The 16,000-nt window shown below is 45.2% G+C and overlaps 1 protein-coding gene across 1 annotated transcript in view; it reads left to right on the top strand.

Annotated features, from left to right (window-relative positions):
- LOC116510234 (teneurin-4-like) overlaps positions 1–16,000 on the top strand; it is a 92,541-nt gene that overhangs the window by 10,028 nt on the left and 66,513 nt on the right. The window contains exons 2-3 of the mRNA XM_032219703.1: positions 1,057–1,155; positions 8,272–8,507. Of these exons, the coding sequence (XP_032075594.1) occupies positions 1,109–1,155; positions 8,272–8,507 (283 nt within the window). The 5' untranslated portion in view covers positions 1,057–1,108. The remainder of the gene's footprint in view (positions 1–1,056; positions 1,156–8,271; positions 8,508–16,000) is intronic.

Below are 16,000 nucleotides of genomic sequence, written 5' to 3'. Positions count from 1 at the left end.
TCCACTGGGTTTTGCCCATGTTTCACGACATTCGTTCAGGTAGCGTGAAGTGAATCTGGCTTCCCCATTAACTTAGGTTGTCAGAAGGCCACAAAAAGATGGTCACATGATACAGCAACAGTCATAAGTGCAAGTCAGTTGCCAAGCGTCTGAATTTTGATTATCCGATCGTGGGGATGCTGCAACGGTCACAAGGGGTGAAAATCGCTTTTTTCAGTGCTGTTGTAACTTTGGTCACTAAACGAACTGTATGAAGGCCAACCAGCTTTTCATTGGGATATCCCTGTTGTGATGCCAATATTTTTCGCTGTGACTGAGTGTGACGGGGCGTGTTCTGACCCAGTTCCCCAAAAACAACAAAACCTCTGTATTTAAATCAATTATTCCTTTATTAGGAGCGCCGGTAGTCCCGGCAAAAAAGTTTCTCTCAACACAGGCTAAGAAGTCCATCCGGCAGAGGGATGAATAATTGTCTGCCACATCAATTCATCTCCGCCCCCTGCCTTTTATCCCCAGAGCTAGGGTGAGGGTTTGCTAGCAGTGGTGGCTCTTCCATCCCAAGGACCAGCCCATAGATTTCCACTGCTCTCCTCTCCTCTGTCTGCTGCACATCCACGTGTCAGGCACTGGACCCAGCTGTTCCTCCTCTTCCTCATCAGCCACCTCCAGACCTGGAGGCTGTTCACTCTCCATCTGAGGGATGACGGACGGCCCGGGTTCTGCTTCTGTCTCGCTCTCTCTATGACAGCTCCATTCCCGCTTGGAGCTCCGTGCCCCTGACTCCGACGCCTCCTCCTCCTCCGATTGAGCTGCCGGAAGGCCCGGCAGCCAACAAACCTACAACAAGTAGATTTTTGTTGAGACGGGAGTGGGTGCTTCTCCAGTGCTGTCTATCTCTCTTATGTTGCCACGCACTATGCTGATGGACCGATGGCGGCCCCTTCATTCTAATTCCATGCGCAGCCACACTTATAACCATTGTTGGGTTTGTGAGGGTGCCACGCTTCATAGCTGCATGTCTCACTTGCCTTCATTCGTGTTTCCACCTGTACATAGAAACATACCAAAGCAGACATTCCTTGAGACATTACAGGACAACTTCATTGAGATGGACATTCTTACCTCTTCCCGACATGACGCTGCTTACAATGATGGGTATGTTGATATGCTTAATGCGGTAATTTATTTTATTTTTATTTTTTAATCTTGCATGCCAAAACCCAGCTCATCTGTTTTGCCTCTCCTCTAACTTCCTGTCTCATTTAATCCCTTCCCCCCTTCCCTTTCTTTTCCCACGGAGTGAAAACCGTGAGGTAATTCGGCGCAAGGAACATTTTAAAAAATTGTCCTGTACATATTAATGGCAGCCTCGTTAATATGCTTAATTCATGCCATCCTCATTTTGGCTTCGTCCTGATCATCATTTCACTAACGCCGGAGGCAACACTGGCCGTTTAAGAGGACGTGGAAGATGGGCCCGGAAGTTTTGTTTTCGAATCGGTGCGGATTTCAGTTTACCTAATGGGATGTTTTCCAAGCATGACAGGAAAAAAGACACACATTTCTCACCTTTTGATCCTTCTGCTTTTTCTCTTCCACAGTACTTTTCCTGTTTTTTTGTTTTTTGTTTTTTGTTTCCCTTGGAAGAGAAACTTTGAAGAACGTACTATACAGGTAGTCCTCGACTTACGACCACAATCGAGTTCCAAATTTCCATGGCTAAGTGAGATAGCTGTTAAGTGACTTTTCTCCCATTTTACAACCTTTCTTGCCACGGTTGTTAAGTGGCTCACTGCAGTTGTTAAACGAGGGACACAGTCGTTAAGCGAATCTGGCTTCGTCATTAACTTTGCTTGCCAGAAGGTCACAAAAGGAGATCATGTGACACCCCCCCAAGACACACTGTGACTGTCATAAATGTGAATTAGTTGCCGAGCGTCTGGATTTTGATCACGTGACCACAGGGATGCTGCAACGGTTGTAAAGTGTGAAAAATAGTCTTGAGTTTCTTCCAACGATCACTAAACAAATGTTGGGGTTCTGACAGATGCCCTAATTAAATCATGAGCCTCGAGCCAAGCTTCAAAAGAAATCCAGTTATTTATTAGAAGCAATGTGTCTCCACTACCCAAGAGAAGCCAACTCTGCCCCCACATAATTTACGGGCCAATTATGACCCTGTTCCCCCCCCCCCAAGGATGTGTCATAAATCACATTCTCCAACAGAGCACTTTCATGGCCTGTAGAGATCACTCCCCTCTGGCTGCTGAGGGTAACCTGGGAGACAGCCTTGAGAAAGATATGCCTCGAATGTGCTTCTGTTTGTGGGTGCATCATCAGTGTCCCATCCTCCGTGCCTATGGCAACTCGAGAGCAGGCCAGGGATGCTTTGCAAGTTGACAATGAATTATTGTACGGAGGGGACTACCTGTATTTCTAATAACGGGATAATATCAGTATATGGTGCCTCAGAATTAGCCGCATTCTGAAAAAAACATCAAGGCTACAGTTGAGTAAGATTGAATGACAAATAGGTAATTATTAGTTTTCTAGCCCCAAGGGAGTAACCTTGATGAAGTCAGGCAGAAATGGAATATTATTATTATTATCATCATCATCATCCTCCGACGTTACTTTAACAGTTCCTAAGTCCTTGGTTAGGACTCAAGCTGTTGAGCTACTAACCAGCCCCAAAGGCTGTAAATCTCACTAAAGATTAAATAATAATAATAATAATAACAACAACAACAACGTCCTAGGCCCCTGGGTGGGCCCCGACTAGTAATCAATGCCAAGTCCGGTGAAACAACTGGCCGCTGTGATACAATTGTATAATAATAATTAATAAATAATTATACATAATAATAAGAAAAATCGCAAAATACCAGGACTTAAAAATCAAAATTCAACGACTATGGCACAAACCAGCAGTGGTAATTCCAGTGGTAATTGGCACACTGGGTGCTATTCCAAAAGCACTGGAAAAACAGTTAAAAATTGACAAAATCACCATCAGTCAAATGCAAAAAGCCGCACTGCTTGGATCTGCACGCATATTACGAAAATACGTTATGACGTCCTAGGCCCCTGGGTGGGGCCCGACTAGTAACCAATGCCAAATCCGGCGAAACAACTGGCTGCTGTGATACAATTGTATAATAATAATAATAATGTTCTTGGTTGATACCCAGGACACTGGCAGCAATCCATATCAACCATTAACACCAGTCAGTAGTATTTGTGATATATTTTTGGACGTGACCCGTCAAAACCGCGGTAGACAAAACCGCGCTCGACGAAAGCGCGTACCTGACATCAGCAGCGCGACGAAAAAAATAAAAAATACATTAAATTGAAATTAAAATTAAATTAAACCAAGCCGATTCACATAAAGGTAACGGTTAGGGTTAGGGTTAGGGTTGGGTTAAGGGTTAGGGTTAGGTTTAGGGTTACGTTAAGCGTTAGGGTTAGGTTTAGCGTTAGGTTAAGGGTTAGCGTTAGGTTTAGCGTTAGGTTAAGGGTTAGGTTTAGAGTTAGGTTTAGGGTTAGGTTAAGGGTTAGGGTTAGGTTTAGGGTTAGGTTTGGGGGGGTTAGGGTAAGGTTTTCGCTTTATTTTTAAATTTACCGCTCACGGCGCGACGTTTTCGTTGCGCTGTGATGACGTCACGTACACGCTTTCGTCGAGCGCGCTTTTGTCTACCACGGTTTTGTGGTGGAACCATTTTTGGATGTTCGGTTGGCTGAGTTTCATGTTTAATGAATAAAGTATAATAATAATAATAATAATAATAATAATAATAATAATAATAATAATAATAATAATAATAATAATAATAATAAAATAATCTACTGAAGGCCCAACAGACAAAACAAGAATACAGAAAAGATGTGATAAAATCAAGAATGGAGAGTTGGGAGAACAAAGCACTGCATGGTCAATTTCTGGAAAAAATAAAAGATAAAGTGGACAGTGAACAAACTTGGTTATGGTTAAAAACAGGTACATTAAAGAAAGAAACAGAGTCACTAATCCTGGCTGCGCAAGAACAAGCTATCCGCACAAATGCCATTAAGGCCAAAATCGAAAAATCCTCTGATGATGCCAAATGCAGACTTTGCAAAGAAGCTGATGAAACTGTTGATCACATACTCAGCTGCTGTAAAAAAATCGCGCAGACTGATTATAAATTGCGGCACAATTCAGTAGCACAAATGATCCATTGGAATTTGTGCAAAAATTATTATATTAAAACAGCAACAAACTGGTGGGAACATCAGCCTGAAAAAGTCACCGAAAATCAGATGGTCAAGATCTTGTGGGATTTCCGTATACAAACCGACAAAATACTGGCGCATAATACACCAGACATCACACTGGTTGAGAAAAATAAGGTCACAATCATAGACATCGCAATACCAGGTGATAGCAGGGTCGCCGAGAAGGAACATGAAAAAATCGCAAGATACCAGGACTTAAAAATCGAAATTCAACGACTATGGCACAAACCAGCAGTGGTAATTCCAGTGGTAATTGGCACACTGGGTGCTATTCCAAAAGCACTGGAATTACATTTAAAACAGTTAAAAATTGACAAAATCACCATCAGTCAAATGCAAAAAGCCGCACTGCTTGGATCTGCACGCATATTACGAAAATACGTTACGACGTCCTAGGCCCCTGGGTGGGGCCCGACTAGTAACCAATGCCAAATCCGGCGATACAACTGGCCGCTGTGTTACAATTGTATAATAATAATAATAATAATAAAACAGTCTTTTTAAGATTTAGCGATTCATTTGAATACTCATCCCCTACTTCTTTCTTGTTACACCCTACATCAGTGTTGTGGGAGGGGGGGGTGTCTTTTTTACTGTTTTTATCCACCGAAGCAAATAATTCAATAATTGAAGCAGTGTGAGGAATCGTGATGAAATCCTTATTTATTACTTATTTTTTGTATCTGTCACACAGCCACCTTATTCTCGAAGACACAATGCTTTACCTCAATTGAAAACTCAATTAAAAAGTAAAATAAGACACGGGAAAAACATAGAACACAATTGACAGTCAACAACAATCCAGATAATCGTTGCACGAGCTATTGCACAAGGTGTATCCAATAAAATTATTTTTAAAAGCCACATCAGTAACAGCAGAGGTCACGTAGTCCCTGATTTAAATGCAGTTTGGCGTAGTGGTGAAGGCACCAGTTTAAGTTTAAGTTTTATTTTATTTATATGCCGCCCTATTCCCTAAAAGGGACTCAGGGCGGTGAACAACTTAAACGGGAAGGGGAAACATACAAGTACAAAATGGACATTTAAAATGACCAACAACCGCACCTGTCGAGAGGGGAGGGGAGCTCATCAACCCCAGGCCTGCTGACACAGCCAGGTTTTAACGGCTTTTCGGAAAGCAGGGAGAGAGGTGAGGGTCCGAATCTCCGCGGGGAGTTCGTTCCAAAGGGCCGGAGCTGCAACAGAGAAGGCCCTCCCCCGGGTCATAGCCAGATGGCATTGGCTGGTGGATGGAACCCGGAGGAGGCCAGCCCTGTGCGATCTAATGGGTCTTTGGGAGGTAATTGGCAGCAGGCGGTCTCTCAGGCTAGGAACCAGGAGATGGTGAGTTCTAGTCCTGCCCTAGCCATGACAGCCAGCTGGGTGACTTTGGGCCAATCAGCAGGAGACAGTGAGTTCTAGCCCCACCTTAGGTAGGAGAGCTGGCTGGGTAACTTTGGGCCTATCAGCAGGAGACAGTGAGTTCTAGCCCCACCTTAGGCATGAAAGCTGACTGGGTGGCTTGAGCCAATCACCAGGAGTTTGTGAGTTCTAGCCCTACCTTAGGCATGAAAGCTGACTGGGTGTCTTGAGCCAATTAACAGGAGACGGTGAGTTCTAGTCCCACCTTAGGTGTGAAACCTTTGGGCCAATAACCAGCAGATGGTGAGTTCTAGTCCCGCCTTAGGCATGAAAACTGACTGGATAATTTTCAACCACTTCCTTTCTCTCAGCCCTACCCACCTCACTAAGAGACCGCCTCCTGCCACTTACCTCCCAACGACCAACAATATCGCACAGGTTGGGCCTCCTCCGGGTGCCGTCAGCCGGACAATGCCGGCTGGCGACTCCCCGGGGGAGGGCCTTCTCTGTTGCTGCGCCGGCCCTGTGGAACGACCTACCTGCAGAGATCCGAACCCTTACCACTCTCCCGGCCTTCCGTAAAGCCGTCAAGACCTGGCTGTTCCGGCAGGCCTGGGGCTGTTGATTGATATCCAGCCCCCTTTAGATGGAATGGGTGACATGAATTTTAATACTGTATTTTTATTTTTTATCTCTAATTTTAAAATTAAATGTTTCTTGTCTGTTGTGAGCCGCCCAGAGTCCCTATGGGAGTGGGCGGCATACAAATCCTAATAAACTTGAAACTTGAAACTCACTGGGTTGTTGTGGGGAAAATTGAAAGAGGAAAGAATATTGGACATTTTTGCTGCCTTGAGTGATTTATAAAAATAATAAAGGTGTTACGTCCAGGCGGTCATTTAATCCGGGGGGTGGGGGGTGTATGACCCCATCGCTGGTTTAAGCCAACACTTCAGGGATGGGGATTCAGCCGGTTCAGACCAGTTGCGGTGAACCGGATGCTAATTTTACATCTGGTTAGCCAACCCAGTAATTCCAAGGACTGGCTGGCCTCGCCCCATCCCCTCTCAGGAGTGTCCATGCAGCCTGTTTTGGATGCCAGGTAAGTTCAGGGCCCGCACAGAGGTTCTGGCAGGGTGAAAAAAGGGGCCTCATTGATGTCTGGAAACGGGAGGCCATTTTCGCCCTCCCGAAACCTCTGGAGCCTGGGGAAAATCCCACCCCCACCCGCCTTGCCATGGTGCAGGAGGCCAAGTAGGCCACGCCCGCCAGAGTCACATTTTTCAGTGCCATTGTAACTTCAAACAGTTACTAAGCGAGGTGTTGTAAGTCGAGGGCTACCTGTAAACTCCTGATCAATGATCCCTGGAAGGCAACGGATCAAACCAAGTGAAATTCCTCCTAAATCTAAGTCTCTCCCTCTTTATTCCAATCAACCAAAAACAAAAAAGGACAATAAATTCAAACAATCTGACAGTTATATCTTCAGTACCTCCATAGGGTTGAAGACTTTTTAATGGTTGTATTTCTCTTTCTTTCTTTCTTTCTTTCTTTCTTTCTTTCTTTCCTTCCTTCCTTCCTTTCCCTTCTCCTTCCCCTTCTTCTCCTTCTCCTTCCTTCCCTCCTTCCTCCCTTTTCCTTCCCTCCACTCTATCCCCTTTTGTTTTCCTATCGCCTTTCTTTCCTTCCTTATTCCTTTCCTTCCTTCTCCTTTTCCTTCCTTCCTCCCCATTACTTTCCTTTATCTCCTTTCCCCCCTCTTTCTTTTTTCTTTCTTCCTTTCTTTACTTCCTTCCCCTTCTCCTTCATCTCCTTCCCTTCTCTTTATCCTCTTTCCCTTCCTTCCTTCCTTTCCCTTTCCCCTTCTCCTTCTCCTTCCTTCCCTCATTCCTCCTTTTTCCTTCCCTCCACTCTATCCCCTTTCGTTTTCCTATCTCCTTTCTTTCCTTCCTTCCTCCCCATTCCTTCCCTTTATCCCCTTCCTTCCTTCCTTTCCCTTTCCCCTTCTCCTTCTCCTTCCTTCCCTCTTTCCTCCCTTTTCCTTCCCTCCACTCTATCCCCTTTTATTTTCCTATCTCCTTTCTTTCCTTCCTTCCCCTTCCCCTTTTCCTTCCTTCCTCCCCATTGCTTCCCTTTATCTCCATTCCCCCGCTTTCTTTTTTTTCCTTTCTTTCTTTCCTTCCTTCCCCTTCTCCTTCCTCTCCTTCCCTTCCCTTTATCCCCTTCCTTCCTTCCCCTTTCCCCTTCTCCTTCCCCTTCTTCTTCTTCTCCTTCCTTCCCTCCTTCCTCCTTTTTTCTTCCCTCTACTCTATCTCCTTTCATTTTCCTATCTCCTTCTTTCCTTCCTTCCCCTTTTCCTTCCTCCCTCTCCATTCCTTTCCTTTATCTTCTTTCCCCCTCCCTTCCTTTCTTTCTTTCTTTCTTTCTTTCTTTCTTTCTTTCTTCTTCCTTCCTCCCTCCCTCTTTCTTCCCTTCCTTCCTTCCTTTCCTCCTTTTTCTCCCCTTCCTTCCTCTTCGATGCATGGTGCTAATCTGGCCTCTGTTGTGTTGCCATCGAGGCTTCGGAGCCCGGTGGGCTTCGCGGGGGCCTCCACCCTGCCTTGACCCCCTGTCCTTTTTCTCCTCCTGCAGGCACTTCCTGTTCAAGCCAGGTGGAACGTCCCCGCTCTATTGCACCACTTCGCCAGGGTATCCCTTAACATCCAGCACGGTCTACTCGCCCCCCCCTCGGCCCCTCCCCAGAAGCACCTTTTCCAGGCCCGCCTTTAACCTGAAGAAGCCATACAAGTATTGCACCTGGAAATGCGCCGCCTTCAGCGCTATCCTCATCTCCATCACGCTGGTGGTGCTGCTGGCGTATTTTGTAGGTAAGCGGCCACTCTGGATTTGCTACTTGGAGAAGAAGCCAATGGCAGCAGTCTTGGAAAGGCAGATGGGTTGGAGTGGACAACGCCTCCCTCCCTTGGGGACACGGTTCCTCTCGAGAGAAGAGAATGCTTGCAATTCAGAGTTAAGGGGGGGGGTTCCTTGGAGTGGGGTTTGAGGAGGAAGAGGAGGAAAAAGAGGAGGAGGAGGAAGAGGACTGTGGGGTCCTTGGTGCTCTCTGAACTTAGCTGTTTTCTTGCCTGCATTTTATGACCAAACTAGATAATATAGGTAAGGAGGAGGAGGAGGAGGAGGAAGATGATTATGGGGTCCTTGGTGCTCTCTGAACTTGCTTGTTTTCTTGCCTGCATTTTATGACCAAACTAGATAATATAGGTAAGGAGGAGGAGGAGGAATAATGTGGGACTGTTGATGCTTGCTAAGCCTGCTTGTTTTCTTGCAAATGTTTCATTACCCAACTAGGTAACTTCATCAGTGATAGAAAGTAGGAGGGGTGTGGAGAGGAGGAGGAGGAGGAGGAGGAAGAAGAAGATGATTATGGGGTCCTTGGTGCTCTCTGAACTTGTTTGTTTTCTTGTAGGCATTTTATGATCAAATTAGGTAATATCATCAGTACTAGAAGGGAGAGGAGGAGGAGGAGGAGGAGGAGGGAGAGGAGGAGGAGGAGGAAGAGGACAACGACTGTGGGGCCCTTCCTTGGTGCTCTCTGGGCTTGGTTGTTTTCTTGCAGACCTTTCATTACCCAACTAGGTAACATCATCAATGCCAGAAGGGAGTGAGGTTTGAGGAGGAGGAGGAGGAGGAGGAGGAGGAGGAGATGACTGTGGGGTCCTTGGTGCTCTCTGAGCTTGGTTGTTTCTTGCAGACATTTCGTGACCCAACTAGGGAACATCATCAGAGCTAGAAGGGAGGAAGGGTTTGTGGAGAAGCAGAGGGACTGTGAGCTCCTTGATGCTGTCTGAGCTTGGTTGTTTTCTTGCAAACGTTTCGTGACCCAACTAGAGAATGTCATCAGTGTTAGAAGGGAGTGGGATTTGTGGTGGTGGAGGTGGAGGAGGAGGAGGAGAACTGTGGGGTCCTTGGTGCTCTCTGAGCTTGGTGGCTTCCTTGAAGATGTTTCATGACCCCACTAGGTAACATCAACAGTGCTAGAAGGGAGTATGGATTGTGGAAAAGAGGAGGAGGAAGACTATGGGGATCCTTAGGATTCTCTGAACTGGCTTGTTTTCTTGCAGTTTCATGACCCAACTGGATAACATCATCAGAGCTAGAAGGGAGGGAGGGTTTGTGGAGAAGGAGAGGGACTGTGGGCTCCTTGATGCTGTCTGAACTTGATTATTTTCTTGCAGACGTTTCACGACCCAACTAGAGAATGTCATCAGTGTTAGAAGGGAGTGGGGTTTGTGGAAAAGGAGAAAGAGGGGAAAAGGAGGACAACTGTGGGGTCCTTGGTGCTCTCTGAGCTTGGTTGTTTTCTTTCAGACCTTTCATAACCCAACTAGGTAGCATCATCAGTGCTAGAAGGGAGTGTAAATTGCGGAAAAGAGGAGGTGGGGGGACTGGGAGGTCCTTGGTGCTCTCTGACCTGGGCTGTTTTCTTGCAGACGTTTGATTACCAAAGTAGGTACCATCATCAGTGCGTCATCAACGCCTGGAAGGAAACCACCGAGCTCAGAAAGCACCAAGGATCTCGGGGAGGTTCATTCTGCTCTTCAAGTTTAGATCGTCCTCAATTTAACAATCATTAACTGCGACTGAGGCATTTCTTTTTTATTTCTTTGTATTGATCGATTAAAAGCAGCCCATCTCTCCGCTAAAGGAGCAACATCCAATTTTCCGCCACGGTTGTTAGCCATAGCAATAGCCGTTTAATAGCAATAGCAGTTAGACTTATATACCGCTTCATAGGGCTTCCAGCCCTCTCTAAGCGGTTTACAGAGTCAGCATATTGCCCCCAACAACAATCCGGGTTCTCATTTTACTCACCTCGGAAGGATGGAAGGCTGAATCAACCCTGAGCCGGTGAGATTTGAACAGCCGAACTGCAGAACTGCAGTCAGCTGAAGTAGCCTGCAGTGCTGCCTTTAACCACTGCGCCACCTCGGCTCTCTAAGACTTCTGTCCTGCTTCATAGTGCTTTGACAGCCCTCTCTGGTTGTAAGTTGAGGACTACCGGTAACCCTAATGGGAATGTGGTATGACTTCTGCTAGTTTGATTCCTTCTGGATCACAGACAAATGGCTGACCTTCGTGGCTAAGATGCTGAGCTTATCAATCAGAGAGGTCGACAGTTTGGCAGTTCGAATCCCTGGAGCCGCGTAACGGAGTGAGCTCCCGTTACTTGTCCCACCTTCTGCCAACCTAGCAGTTCGAAAGCACGTTAAAAAATGCAAGTAGAAAAATAGGAACCACCTTTGGTGGGAAGGGAACGGCGTTCCGTGCGCCTTCGGCGTTGAGTCATGGCGGTTCAAATCCCAAGTGCCATGTAACGGAGTGAGCTCCTGTGACTTGTCCCACCTTCTGACATCCGAGCAGTTCGAAAGCACGTAAAAAATGCAAGTAGGAAAAATAGGAACCACCTTTGGTGGGAAGGGAAAAAAGTTCTGTGCATCTTCGGCATTTAAACATGCCGGCCACATGACCACGGAGATGTCTTCGGACAGTGCCGGCTCTTCGGCTTTGAAACGGAGATGAGCACCGCCCCCTAGAGTCGGGAACGACTAGCACATATGTGCGAGGGGAACTTTTACCTTCACCTTAAAGGAAACAAAAAATAAAAGTCATTTTGTTCCCTACCCAAAAAGAAGAAAACTTCTTGTAATGCTGAACTTGCTCTGTCCTTGGAATTGAAAATATCAACATTTCAAGACATGGATACAGGTAGACCACAACTGAGCCCAGAATTTCTGTTGCTAAGTGAGACCGTTGTTAAGTGAAGTTTGCCCCCATTTTACCACCTTTCTTGCCACCGTTGTTGAGCGAATCACTCCCGTTATTAAGTTAAGTCACAGGGCTGTTAAGTGAATCCGGCTTCCCCATTGATTTGGTTGCAACTAACCAATTTAGCAAATCGGGCTCATGTTTATTTAGATCAGTGTTTCTCAACCTTGGCGACTTGAAGCTGTGCTGGCTGGGGGATTCTGGGAGTTGAAGTCCACAGGACTTCAAGTCGCCAAGGTTGAGAAACACTGATTTAGGTAATCCTCAACGTATGACCAGAATCGAACCCCAGATTTCTGTTGTTAACTGAGACATTTGGTGAGTGCGTTTTGCTCCACGTTACAACCTTTCTTGCTACAGTTGTTAAGTGAATCACTGCAGTCAGTAAATTAGTAACCCGCTTGTTAAGTTTATAATTCTTCCCCACTGACTTTGCTTGCAAGGAGGTCATAAAAGCAGATCACATGACTCCTAGACACTGCAACCGTCTTAAGTATGAGGAGTCGATTGCCAAGTGTCCGAATTTTGATCATGCGATCATGGGGATGCTGCAGTGGTCGTAAGTGTGAAAAATGGCCGTAAGTCTCTTTTTTCCGGTGCTGCTGTAACTTCGAATGCTCACTAAATGAACTATTGTAACTTGAGGAAGTCCTCAACTTATGACCGACCATTTAGAGACCGTTTGAAGTTTTGACAGACCTCCCTGGAGGTATCTACGGCTTGGTTCCGAGGTTCTGACCGTCATATGACTGAACCACCACAGTCATATGACCGAACTTCAGGCAACACAATCACATTCACAACCATTTGTAGCACCCCAGGGTCACGTGATCTGTTTTACAACGGTTTTGCCGACAATCATAAAGTTACTTCCAGTTTTAAGCCAAGCTGTAGCTTAACGAATAAGGGGTTCGCTTAATGACCACGAGAAGAAAAGGTCACAAAATTGGTTTGATTGTGTGACAGTTAGTTTACAGTTGTCATGACCAACGTCAGTTGAGTGAGCTCCATCACAGTCGCATGTCAAGGACTGCCCATATAGAGTGACTCAAAATACGTAACATTTAAGGAACGGAAGCAGAATATGTTGGTTTTTTTCCACTAATTAAAATGGACTGTAAATTCAAATATATTTAACAGTTTGGTGGTTATCTTCTATTTTGCATTAGATCTCAATAAGCAAATACAAACTCAACTATCCCATTCCGCCCGCCCCCACCTCTCAGCGACAGCCATGAATTATAATTACAAATTTCTCAAAGAATTAGTTAAAATCAAAATTAATTGTTTCCGTTCAACATAAACATATTTAATGAGGAGACTCCCGCTATCGGGCTAACTGTTCTAATCAGCAGGTAGGGAGGGGAAATGCAGATAGTTAATTAGATTTAATGAAAAACTGTGTGTAATTTTAAGTATAATCAATTATTTATTAATGTAATGAGAGCCGGCTCTGGCTGGGCTTACTAATTAACTCATTTAAAAATTATGAATAACCTTTTCATTGGTAATTATTTTCTACATCTTGTCAAGCTGCAGATAAAAATTGCATTATCTCAAAACACACACACACACACACACACACACACACACACACAGCCAAAGCCTTTCTACCATAATTCTCCTTGGCTGAATAAAATGGGGGATTTCTGAGCCCGTGTTTTATCCCCGTTTCTTGGGCCACCGGTGTGTGGTGGCGATGGTTGTGTTACCCTCCCTGAACTTGTGGAGACTTTTTTCATATGTCACGACAGTGAAACCAGGCACGGTGATGCAATAGCTGGAAACAATATACTAATGTCACTGATGCAACCCCAAATATGGTATCTGATACTTGAATAAGGCTTTCATCATTATCCAAAACACAACTAGGCAGTCTCTTTCGTGGAATTAAAAGTAGTAGAACAAGAAAGTTTGGCGGTTCGAATCCCTAGCGCCGCGTAACGGAGTGAGCTCCCGTGACTTGTCCCAGCTTCTGCCAACCTAGCAGTTCGAAAGCCCGTAAAAAAATTGCAAGTAAAAAAATAGGAACCAGCTTTGGTGGGAAGAGAGCAGAATTCCATGCGCCTTCGGTGTTGAGTCATGCCGGCCACATGACCACGGAGACGTCTTCGGACAGCGCTGGCTCTTCGGCTTTGAAACGGAGATGAGCACCGCCCCCTAGAGTCGGGAACGACTAGCACGTATGTGCGAGGGGAACCTTTACCTTTAACTTTACCTTAGAAGAAGAGAATAAGACTTTTTTTTCCAACTATAGGCGCCAAGATGGAAAATCGTGGCTTACTTTTAAATCCAAGAGTATTACAAATGCAATCTACTCTAATCTAGTACTCCATTGTCACAATAACAGTTCAACATCACACAAAAGAAACTCTGTCTATACACTTTTCAGATGGGCAAACTCACCGAGTAATAACCTACTGCACAAAACATTAAAAATAAAAATCTGCATAACAGGTAGAGCTCGACGTATGACCACAGTTGAGCCCAACGTGTATGTTGCTAAGTGAGAAATTTGTTAAGTGAGTTCTGCCCCATTTTACGAATTTGCCTGCCGCGTTTGTTAAGTGGATCACTGCGGTTGTTAAGTGAGTGACCTGGTTGTGAAGTGAATCTGGCTCCCCCCGTTAACTGGGCTTGGAGGGACATCGCAAAAGGGGCTCATGATTTGGACAGCTATTTGTCTGAAATGGAATTGACACCCTCTTCTCTGAGCAGAGCGTTGGACTAGAAGACCTCCAAGGCCCCTTCCGGCTCTGTTATTCTGCTAAGGCCTGTAATGATTGTGTGAATATGGTGCAACAAAACCCTTTTTCTGAATCACGTTTAAAGTGTGCAGGTCCCTTCCAACGCCGTTATTCTGTTATTCCTAATTTCCATCGGCAAGCCTCGCGAGAAGTCCGGTTAAATTGTGGTTTAAAATCCAAGTCCCGCTGTCTGTTATTTCTCTCCTGCCAGTTTATATTTCCACCCTGATTTTATACTGCTAATTTTAATTGAGTTTAATTGGGTCGAGTGAGCAAAATATATTTCATGCTGACGGGTTAAATTAAGGCGCTTGGATGTTTCTGGATTAATGGCGTTAAATTCTCTAAACAACCTTAGGTTTCCGAAATAACTCATATCGTTTAGTCTGGGAGAAAAAACATACTATGAATATATGACGGAAATACAGCTTCTTTTTAATAAGATATCGTCATTTGCGTAGATATTTTGAGCCCAGTTCTTGCATCCCTGGAGCGCCGCCAGCACCCAACGGCAGAATAAATTGTAGATCAACACGCCTATTATTTTTAATCACTTTTGATTTGGGTTTGTTTTGATCTGACGTGCATAATGCCTTCGTTGCTTTTAACTCACCCAGTTTTTTAAAAATAAAAAACAAAGAGAGAAAGGAAGAAACGGGATCTATATTACAGGATCCGATCTGGGTCGGGCATCGGGACCAGAGGTTTAATTTTCTGAGCTTTTGGGCCAGAGGTGGTATTCAGCCAGTTCTGACTGTATCTGGCAAACCGGTAGAGGAAATTTTGAGTAGTTTGGAGAACTGGCAAATCCCACCTCTGGCTGGCCACGCCCCCATCTATTCGCTCCCGAGTCCCACTTTTGTTGCCCTGCACAGAAGAACGGGAAACAGGTTAGTGGGGTTGGGGAGGGAGTTGGGATTTTGCAGTAACCTTCCCCTGGAGTAGGGTAAGTCTTTCTTTCTTTCTTTCTTTCTTTCTTTCTTTCTTTCTTTCTTTCCTTCTTTTTCTCATCCTCTTTCCTCTTCCGTCTTTTTTTCTCTCTCATTCATTTTCTCTCTTTCTCTTTCTTTCCTTCATTTCCTTTATCCTTCATTCATTCATCCACTTCCGCTTTCTTTCCTGATTACGTATCTGGAATTTAAAAACAACGATGCTCATTCAAGACAAATGCAGCTAAAAGAAGGGGGAGAACATTGCTCTCCCTTAGTAACTCCCACGTCTGGTTGCTAACTCACACGCTCATTTCGCGGTGCTTGGAAGTAGCTCTTCCACCTTGGGTGATTCGACTTGAGTTCAGTGCTAACCCTTCAGACCAACACTTGATGGCCTCTCTCTTAATCCCACCCTTGAGTCCTACAATAGGACTCCTTGTGAAACATCTCTGGGAATCTCAGTTCGACAAAAGAACTTCCTATAGCTAACGAGACGTGGGTCGCGGCTGTAAGAACTTATCTTCCATGCCTATAGAAAAATGGACAAGGCAGGAGAGTTTTGAGTGCTTCTCTCCTAGCGTAATGTCGGTGGGAACACGAGGTGTGTTCCTGCCTAATTAAGACCCACGCCAGCTGTTGTAGAGGAACAAAGTGGAGGGAAACGGCGCATTGCATTGGTTGACTTGGAATGAGTTCAGTCAATGGTTTGATTGACTCCTCCCCTGCGTGAGGATTTACCACCATCCACTTTTGTGGTTGATCTGGGTTGGGTTTCTCTTGAGATCCAATCCTTGGAGTCTTTATCGGAGCTGCAGAAATGCAGAGGCATGCAAGATGGCGGCCCAGGTAGACTTT

Source organism: Thamnophis elegans, chromosome 6 (assembly GCF_009769535.1).
Source record: "Thamnophis elegans isolate rThaEle1 chromosome 6, rThaEle1.pri, whole genome shotgun sequence".
NCBI classification, from domain to species: Eukaryota; Metazoa; Chordata; class Lepidosauria; order Squamata; family Colubridae; genus Thamnophis; species Thamnophis elegans.
The sequence above is the reverse complement of the archived record's forward strand: the minus strand, read 5'-3'. Positions and strand labels throughout refer to the sequence as shown.